Source organism: Protomyctophum bolini, assembly GCF_963924005.1.
Source record: "Protomyctophum bolini genome assembly, chromosome: 24".
Classification (NCBI taxonomy): Eukaryota; Metazoa; Chordata; class Actinopteri; order Myctophiformes; family Myctophidae; genus Protomyctophum; species Protomyctophum bolini.
In genome coordinates, this window is record NC_137885.1 from 5337002 (window position 1) to 5347942 (window position 10941).

Below are 10941 nucleotides of genomic sequence, written 5' to 3' on the forward strand. Positions count from 1 at the left end.
CTATTTTGAAGGAATCCCAGCAACGGTTGTGTTAACAGCGTCTGATAAATGCCTAAATAGTAAATTGTCGAATGCCTCTTTTCTTTTGGGGTAGCGCTGCAGGCCTGACTGTTGTTTTCCTTTTTTACAGTAACAACTACAACACCTACCACTACGCTGTCTACTACACACGGTAAACTACCACTACACAACTAAAATCTAATCTACAATAGTTCAACCCCCCAACCTGACAATCTACAATAGTATACACCCCCCAGCCTCACAATCTACAATAGTTCAACCCCCCCACCTGCAAGCAGTGCGAGGCATTGTGAGTTTGTAGATCGCCTATATTTCACAATGTTTGCCTCTTCCTTAGGTAAAGTTTGACAATTTGGTCTTTAGAATCATTACATTGTCACTTTATGAATGTTCAGATAGCCTGTACACATTTATACTGTGTGTCGGTTTGTTTACTGCAGAGTGAGTAGGCAGTGTTGCAGGTGAATTATATTTCTAGTTTCTCAGAGATCTCAGTGGTTGGTCCGGGCCAAGGAAGCACGTAAACAACATAAACAACTGATGAGGAGGACTGTAAAACAGATATACATCTTTCTCCAACAGATGGTCCCAAGAATGTCCTTTTGGCCGTAGATCCACCAGGAGATGTTGTCAAAGGAAGCTCAGTCACTCTGACCTGCAGCGCCAGTGGGTCACATCCACCAATCCAGATCTACATCCTTTACAAAGACAACACTGAAGTGGCACAGAAGAACACAATGATCATCTCTGACGTCCAGCCCAGTCACAGTGGAACATACCACTGTGAGGCATTTAACGACATCGCTACAGTCCATTCACCTCCAGTCACTGTTGCTGTCCACTGTGAGTTTTTAATTTAATTACAATCTAATTATATTAATGATGTCTGTGCGTGTGTGTTTGTGTGTGTGTGTGTGTGTGTGTGTGTGTGTGTGTGTGTGTGTGTGTGTGTGTGTGTGTGTGTGTGTGTGTGTGTGTGTGTCAGGGATGTCGTCACGCCTACCTAGTTGTGACGTCATTCCCTCCTTTTATAAGGCATCTTGCCAGCACCAATCTCTGTCCGATTACTAATTGTCAACCTAGTCTGTATTGAGATTCTAAAACTAACCTTGCAATTTAAGCATTCTTAATTTGCTCCCAAAACTGAAGAACATCCAAGACCAAAGGTCAGCACTTTCCGCGCTTGTGACCAAGAACCCTCTCCATCCTTACAGTGTGTGTGTGTGTGTGTGTGTGTGTGTGTGTGTGTGTGTGTGTGTGTGTGTGTGTGTGTGTGTTGGCTATGCATGAACATAAATACCATCATAATTCATTTTAGAAAAATACATTGAAATACATTCTTTCTATCTTGCTCTTTTTAAGTGTTTTTAGATTACTTTAGTGTCTAAAATAATTACATTAGTGTTATTATTTTAACCTAAGTTGATTTGTTATTGATATTGGTTTAAAATGCTGTATACAATCAATGTTTATTCCTCCACAGACCCTCCAGAAAAGCCCTCAGTATCAGTGAGTCCACCAGGAAGCGTTGTTGAGGGCAGCACAGTGACTCTGACCTGCAGCAGTGAAGCCAACCCACCAGTAGACACCTACACCTGGTACAAAGACCACAGATCCATCTCCACTGGTCCTCAGCTGGTGAAGAACAATGTGTCTCCTGGAGACTCTGGACAGTACTTCTGTCTGGTGAAAAACACACATGGATACCAGAGGTCATCACTACACTCTCTAGATGTTCAGCGTAAGTGAACTAAAGTAAAACATCTCATAGTTTTTACAGACCACAAACAACAGCTGCAATAGCCGTCATGAAAATGTGCAGCCAGATAGATACCCTGTATTTTATAAGACCCCAAAATTCACTGCGAAATTAACCGGAAGTCTAATCGACTAAAGCTAAAATGTCTACTGTCTTTTTAACCCATTTAGATCTGAGGACGATTCTACAAATGCCTTCTAAATCAGTTTTCTGAAGAAAACAAATGTTTCTATGTCAGTCGTTCTCAAACATTTTCATGTCAAGGACCCCCACAAATATATGTAATTAGCCGCTGACCCCGTGTGAAAATATGTTGTTCCAGGGACCCCCCCCCCCCCCCCCAGAAGCAAAGATTCGAGTTAAAAACGTTCACTGTGAAAGAATATATATATTCAAAGATTTGCACCACATTTTCAAGATTCTTCAAAAATAGCAGATCTACAAGCTTATAGTGCGGCTGCTATGAGCTTGATGTGCTATTTATCATGCTTAAAACACCAAAAAGGGTGTTTCCCGTCCAGAATGGGTTAAAAGTCATCAGAGGCGTAACCGCGAGGTAGCGGCGATTTAGTAATGAGACGTTCAAATAATACACAATAAAAATACACAATACACACATCTCTCCACAGCTCCGAAGCTTCCAACGCACTGTGACCCTCCAGAGGTCTACAGTTCGAACAGAATCATGATCACCCCGATGAAGACCAGGTACGCACCCAGAGCGACGGTGCTGTACGAGTGCATAGTGGGATATACTATGAACGGAGGAAGCCCCTATGTGAGGTGTGTGGCTGGGAAATGGACACGTTTATCTCTGACATGTGAAGGTAAGTGTACGTTCGTCGTCAGTACCAGTGTTGATACATACACACAGCGTTGTGTCATCAATATAGCTGGGGGGTGGAGCTATGGGGTAAAGTTCCGAGTTCTCCCAACCGGAATAAACAGTGGGGTGTTGGGTTTTCAAACGCAGATGCTTTAAAATACTACTAATTTAAAAGTAGGCGTCATGGATTGCCAGATCACAGGCACAGATCCTTGTTTCCACTCGACAAGGAACGCTACTTTAGAAAATGAAACAAGCCTAGGAATGTTTTCCTTTACTGCTGGACATGATCCAACACAACACAGTGGCCTGATATATTTGCTTGGTAAGAGACACTTTTCTATAGATATGATCATCAAAGTTCATTGACACACTTCAGCTCAGGTTGACCATAAACCATTTATTGCAAAGCTACTGCATGTTAGTATGGCGGTGTGGCTCTGCTCATGTGATATCGGATAATCTGCGTACCGAGACATTATCTGATTATCTGTGCACTGAGACACAGCTCTGATATCAATGACTCCCCAGAGCAGAGCCAAAGATACAATAATCCATGAACAAAAATACACAGTAATAACCCATCAACACATGATTCAACACAATTAACAATACAATAAATTAATATCCCATAACGCCTGGAATAAGAACTACAGGGAGGAGGCCAGGGAGGTGGGGGATATATATATATATATATATATATATATATATATATATATATATATATATATACACACATATATACATACATACACACATATAATAACCTTCTGCCTTCCACGCCTCAATGAACTATCGATTACGCTTAAAAAGCCATTAATTAATAAACGATGTTCATAGAACACAAATTCCAAGTAGGCTACCAACACCATTCATTTGGAAGTGGGGTATTATTATGCAGTGTTAATACACACAACACAAACCATAGCTGTTTCAAACGTACAGGAAATACAGTTTAAAACATGGCAATGAATACAAGCTAAAGCAGTGTGTAAATCCTTCATATATATATATATTTTAATACTGTTTTTATTAGGCATTTTTTGTATGACATCAGAATATTATCGACAATGATAATGAGTTCAATTATAAAAATGAAAAAAATAACAGGCAATGTAAATGTTCCACATACAATACATAATAAAAAAGACATATAAATGTGAAAAAACAAAAAACAGTTAAACAATGACAAGTGTGAACAGACAAACAAAACAGACAACAGAACAGACACTTTTGCTCTCAAACTTTTCCAACATGTTGTTGTAAATTAAGTGAATTACAGACATTCTTTTTTAAATGAGAAAAAATAAAACAAAGAAAAAAACACGCAATTCCTTTTTTATTAAACAGTTTGACCCCGGGCCCCCTGACTCCCAGAACTGCTGTCAGTGGATCCGCGTCAAAAGGTCTTTCAACAATGTCTGACAGTGATTTAAATATACTTTGCCAATATGATGTGAGTTTAGTGCAATGCCAGAACATATGAGCTAGAGTGGATGTCGCAGGCTGGATTCACATTTGGATACATTCTGTTGATTTTTTCTTTGAACAAATGTAACCTGTGTAATATTTTAAACTGTATAAGACCGTGCCTGGCACATACTGAAGAAGAGTGCCAAAACTTTTGAGATGTAGACCATTGCTCGTCAGTGATAGATATTCCTAAATCGTTTTCCCAAGCAGTTTTTAAATACTCCAAGGAGGCATTATTATCTAAACATAAGAGAGAATTATAAATAATAGAAACACCTCCTTTGAGCAATGGGTCACGTAGAAATATAGATTCCATTGATGAGTTGGGAGGTATGTTTGGAAATGAAGCAGTGTGTTGTGTTAAAAAATGTCGTATCTGTAGAAATCAATATAAAGATCTTTGAAGGAGTGAATACCATTTCTATGCCACACACTCTATGCGACCAGTGGTGCGCGCACAGAACCCGGGTGTAAATCCTGCATATTAAAATATCAAAACTCGACTATTGTAACTCCCTCCTTACTGGCCTACCAGCATGTGCACTTAAGCCTCTCCAGCTGATCCAAAATGCCGCAGCTCGCTTGGTCTTAAACCAGCCAAAATTCTCACATGTCTCCCCCCTGCTCCGCTCCCTCCACTGGCTCCCGGTCGCGGGAGGATTATCACAACAAAACAAAAAAAGAAGTGATATTTGAATTAAGTGAAATCACTGAATATACCTTTAAATAGTGAACAGCACTTTGCCAAACGATGAATCCCTGCCAAGTTACAATTACTTAGAATTAACTATGTTCTAAAAACATTATTGATGACTTAATGGCTGTTGTTGTTTTTTGATATTACGGTAAGTTTAATTGATCATATCTGTCTCTACCAGGCGATTAAACACTGCGCCGCGGTAACACGATGTTTTACACTTTCCCTTGAAATTCTAACTTTTCTGTGGAAGTTCTTGACATCCGACTACTCAGTAGTAAGTGACAACATCCATGTGTCAGACTGCATCATACATGACCAGGTCATTTCAACATCCATGTGTCAGACTGCATAATACATGACCAGGTCATTTCCCAAATAATGGTGGATAAAAACAAATCTTGAATTTCCCACATTAGCCTACAAAATGCATGTTCATGTACCACACACACACACACACACACACACACACACACACACACACACACACTTCTCTCCCTGGCTCTCATGCTAGTTGTCTCCATTTGACCCAGGCCAGTGCGGCAGGCTCACGGACCCGACCGGCAATGAACTCAGGATCAGCGGAGGCACTCTGTCCCGTCCTGGAGACCATCCGTGGCAGGTGTCCCTGCAGCACAAAGCCAAAAACTCAACTAACGCTCGGTTCAGACACGCCTGTGGCGGCGTCCTCATCGCGTCCTGTTGGGTCCTCACTGCTGCTCACTGCATGTAAGCTGCTCTAAATGCTAACATGTGGTAACATGAGCTGCTCTAAATGCTAACATGTGGTAACATGAGCTGCTCTAAATGCTAACATGTGGTAATGCTGCTCTAAATGCTAACATGTGGTAACATGAGCTGCTCTAAATGCTAACATGTGCTAACCTTAGAGTATATATGAATAGAGACGGATTCCTCCTCCCATCCACTTGCATTAAGTTGCTCAAAAGCACATGAGGCGATTTCACTCCTAGGAACAAGTGCATTCTGGGATGGATTGGCCCCAATAACATGAACGCGCTGGTCGTTGACTATCATTGTGCCGTTTGTGCGTGTTCACGCATGAAACATTCGTTCACGTGTCATGGCCCCAATAACATGAACGTGCGCAATGATAGTCAACGGACCAGCGCTGGCTCGAGCTGCAATACAAAATTCGGCCACTATGTCCATTTGGCCTCAGGGTTTCCTCCGGGTGCCGTCTCTATTCATATATACTCTAAGGTGCTAACATGCACAGGTGGTCTTAATTACTGACTTGCTTGTTTCTCCAGTGACAGCACCAAGGACATGCAGGTGGTCGTGGGGGGAGTGGACATCGGGAGCAAAGAAGAGTCAGACCAGGTCATCTCCGTGAAGAGAGACTTTGTTTTTCTGGGTTACAGGAAACTAGGCAACATTGGTGCTGCTACTAATGACATTGGTGAGGCCATTCATTTACTGTATGTCTTCTTTTACAGACGGGCTGATTTCTTACCTTAACCCATTCAGGCCTGAAGTCGAAATTAAAAAAAAAAAGTTTTCTAAATCATGACAATTTTCGGAAAGATTTGAGGCACATTTTAACGATTTTTCTTTTTTTTTCAATAGCTAAATTATAACATAATATATATGTAATCACCAAAAGGGGTTCCCGCTCAAAATGTGTTAATCTGGTGTTATCTCTGTATGTCTGTCTGTACGTCTGTCTGTCTGTACGTCTGTCTGTCTGTACGTCTGTCTGTACGTCTGTCTGTCTGTACGTCTGTCTGTCTGTACGTCTGTCTGTCTGTACGTCTGTCTGTCTGTACAGTACGTGTGTTGATTTCATCGACTTAAACTAAGACGAAAAATGTTCGTCGACTACATTTTTCCACTGACAAAAACTATTGGAAACTAAATTAAAACTAAGCTATGATGACTAAATATACTGACAATTCCGTCAACAAATAAAAACTAGACTAAAATGTTAGGAAGGGACTCGTGGACAAGAGATCCAGGGCTCCATTTTCGTCAGCACTAAAGCCCTTATTCCTAAACTTCGTTGTCTTTTTTTACTATTTTGCAAAACATTTTTGAATAGTTAAAATGGCCAGTCTACAAGCTTGTCAATGTCAATGTAGATTGGCTAGTTGAACTATTCAAAAATGTTTTTCAAAATAGTAGAAAAAGGCAAAGAAGTTTAGGGATAAGGGGTTTAGCGGTGACGAAAATGGAGCCCCCAGTATAAGTCATTTTACATTTGGTTGCATGCTGAAAATAGCCGATCTACCAGCTCACAACGCGTCATGGCTTGTAGATCGGCTATTTTCAAGGCATCAAGGCCCCTAAAATACATTTTAGTCGACTAAATCGACCGTAGATTTAGTCGACTAAAATCTCATGACAATTAGTCGACTAAAACTAAACCAACACTAATTCACTAAGTGAAAACTAATTTTCTGCCAAAAACCACACTGGTGTGTATACGGACGGCTGTAAGGCACGTAACTCCAGAACCGCTCCGCCCCACACGCGTTCCACACCCCCACAGGGGGGCAGTGTTCCACACCCCCACAGGGAGGCAGTGTTCCACACCCCCACAGGGGGGCAGTGTTCCACACCCCCACAGGGAGTGTTCCACACCCCCACAGGGAGGCAGTGTTCCACACCCCCACAGGGGGGCGGTGTTCCACACCCCCACAGGGGGGCAGTGCCCGGTGTCGTTCCACACCCCCACAGGGGGGCAGTGTTCCACACCCCCACAGGGGGGCAGTGTTCCACACCCCCACAGGGGGGCAGTGTTCCACAACCCCACAGGGGGGCAGTGTTCCACACCCCCACAGGGAGTGCAGTGTTCCACACCCCCACAGGGGGGGCAGTGTTCCACACCCCCACAGGGGGGCAGTGTTCCACACCCCCACAGGGGGGGCAGTGTTCCACACCCCCACAGGGGGGCAGTGTTCCACACCCCCACAGGGGGGCAGTGTTCCACACCCCCACAGGGGGGCAGTGTTCCACACCCCCACAGGGAGGGCAGTGCCCGGTGTCGGCTGGCCTGTTCTGACATCACAACAACACTCCATATTTGGGCAACCCTGACACAGAACTCTGACACGGGAATTTCCCCGGCCGGACGTAGCGTGTGGAAGGGACACGTTATTCCGACGTAGCGCGTGGAAGGGACACGTTATTCCGACCAGTTCCTTTCCCCTCCATCAGGCGCCCCGGCTAGCCAGGGGGAGGCAGTTTTAGAGAGATCAGGGGTTCTTACTGGTGTCTAGATAACAAGTGGTACAGGTGATGTTATCTAGAGAACACGGGTTCTCAACCTTTTGGGCTGAGGACCCCCGGAAATGCTTTAGCCATGTCTCACGACATTTAAAGTCGATTCCTTCTGTCTATCAGATTATACTAAGGTCCCCTGAACACCGGGTTCCAACTGGAAACCTTGCGTTTACGATCCAGTCACTCTACCCCTGAGCCACCGCCGTGTTATTATTTACTGTTCTATTCTGTTTCCTGTGTCTCAGCATTACTCCAGCTGGAATTCACCGATGACCCGTTCTGTGCCAAGGAAACCAGCTATGTTAAATATGCCTGTCTGCCAAACCAGCTCTTCCCCGATGGAAAGGAGTGTGTGGTCGCTGGATGGGGCAAAACTAAAGATGGTACGTATCCAACCACTGACTACCACTAATCACACCTTAAACTATAGATGGTACGTATCCAACCACTGACTACCAATAATCACACCTTAAACTATAGATGGTACGTATCCAACCACTGACTACCACTAATCACACCTTAAACTAAAGATGGTACGTATCCAACCACTGACTACCAATAATCACACCTTAAACTATAGATGGTACGTATCCAACCACTAATCACACCTTAAACTATAGATGGTACGTATCCAACCACTGACTACCACTAATCACACCTTAAACTATAGATGGTACGTATCCAACCACTGACTACCACTAATCACACCTTAAACTATAGATGGTACGTATCCAACCACTGACTACCACTAATCACACCTTAAACTATAGATGGTACGTATCCAACCACTCACTACCACTAATCACACCTTAAACTATAGATGGTACGTATCCAACCACTGACTACCACTAATCACACCTTAAACTAAAGATGGTACGTATCCAACCACTGACTACCACTAATCACACCTTAAAGTTTAAGGTGTGATTAGTGGTAGTCAGTGGTTGGATACGTAGCATCTATAGTTTAAGGTGTGATTAGTGGTTGGATACGTACCATCTATAGTTTAAGGTGTGATTAGTGGTTGGATACGTACCATCTATAGTTTAAGGTGTGATTAGTGGTAGTCAGTGGTTGGATACGTACCATCTATAGTTTAAGGCTTAAACTATAGATGGTACGTATCCAACCACTGACTACCACTAATCACACCTTAAACTATAGATGGTACGTATCCAACCACTGACTACCACTAATCACACCTTAAACTATAGATGGTACGTATCCAACCACTGACTACCACTAATCACACCTTAAACTATAGATGGTACGTATCCAACCACTGACTACCACTAATCACACCTTAAACTAAAGAAGGTACGTATCCAACCACTGACTACCACTAATCACACCTTAAACTATAGATGGTACGTATCCAACCACTGACTACCACTAATCACACCTTAAACTAAAGATGGTACGTATCCAACCACTCACTACCACTAATCACACCTTAAACTAAATATGGTACGTATCCAACCACTAATCACACCTTAAACTATAGATGGTACGTATCCAACCACTGACTACCACTAATCACACCTTAAACTAAAGATGGTACGTATCCAACCACTCACTACCACTAATCACACCTTAAACTAAAGATGGTACGTATCCAACCACTCACTACCACTAATCACACCTTAAACTAAATATGGTACGTATCCAACCACTAATCACACCTTAAATAAAAGCTGCACTAGTCTATCTATATAAGGTATAATTTCCCATGTTACATGTATCGTATAATGTAGCAGTTACTGTATAATGATGCAGTTTGTCTCTTAATAGAGTTCTTTATTCTATTATTCCACTGTGTTCTTCAATGTTCAGCAGTGTTAAACATTATCCTTCAATGTTCAAATGGCTTCCAGCAGTGTTAAACATTACCAAGGAAAGGTCATGATGAAGTGTCCAGTATCATGCATTTTGAGTTACTTTTGTACAACTGGAGGGTTTGGCCTAATGGTGGCGCTAGAGAAAAGACTGTGGGTAACTATGTTCCTCAGTATGAACTAAAGGACATGTAGCCTATAGACCGATTCAGAAACGGGTCCCCTGGTCACAGCGAACGTATTTCCTGTAGGCAGAGACGACATATCTGCGGTGTAAACTCAGAGGTTTCTACTACATTGAATGGTAGAGTGACTGATGTTAGTCTGCTCAAACGTTACTCTTTTACCTGCTTTTTACTAACACTAACTTTACAAAGATGCCCAGAACATTGGGATGAACCTGTGTAGTTTATAGCTGCTTGCCTGTGACGAAGCTCACAGCGAAACGCATCGTGCTAATAAATAAGTTGATGCAGTAAGTTGTCCGTCTCTGTTCCCTGGAGTGTGCAGTCCTTTTTTGATGTCTATGCCTGCTAACTAGACTTGCACCTCCCACGGTTTTATATATATATATATATATATACACACCGCAGATATGTCGTCTCTGCCTACAGATATATATATATATATATATATATATATATATATATATATATATATATATATATATATATATATATATATATATATACATTTATTTAATAAATGGCCTATTTGTGAGTGGCACCATAAAATTGCCGCCACTGCTATGCCCTGGCCCTATATGCTCCATATAACAATACATGGGAGGAAAAGCTGAAATTAGATGTCCTAGAACAGAGATACTCAAATAGATTTACCTGTGGGCCACATTACAAAAATGGCAAGGGGCCAGGGGCCAGTAGATAAAATTACGACATTAATGATACTTGATAACTTCTCTCTTTCAATTGCTTTATTTTCGCAAAATGTATCAACGTACAATGTGCATGCACACAATATGTAAATAAATAAATGTGTTACATTTTCTTGCATAAACACAAAGAGCTGTTTCCATAACTGCACAAATTATTGCACATAACATGAGTAGCTGTTATAATAACAT

The 10941-nt window shown here is 42.0% G+C and overlaps 2 protein-coding genes across 3 annotated transcripts in view; one reads left to right on the top strand and one right to left on the bottom strand.

The window, feature by feature from the left end:
- The window catches only part of LOC308311414 (plasminogen-like), a gene marked incomplete at its 3' end in the record, with an annotated part of 17585 nt that extends 9151 nt beyond the window's left edge, over window positions 1–8434 (top strand). Inside the window, exons 6-11 of the mRNA XM_080758101.1 lie at window positions 604–864; window positions 1505–1762; window positions 2410–2607; window positions 5310–5505; window positions 6051–6199; window positions 8268–8434. Of these exons, the coding sequence (XP_080614227.1) occupies window positions 604–864; window positions 1505–1762; window positions 2410–2607; window positions 5310–5505; window positions 6051–6199; window positions 8268–8434 (1229 nt within the window). The remainder of the gene's footprint in view (window positions 1–603; window positions 865–1504; window positions 1763–2409; window positions 2608–5309; window positions 5506–6050; window positions 6200–8267) is intronic.
- Window positions 1–10941, bottom strand: part of arl13b (ADP-ribosylation factor-like 13b) — an 81507-nt gene that overhangs the window by 23732 nt on the left and 46834 nt on the right. The window lies entirely within an intron of this gene.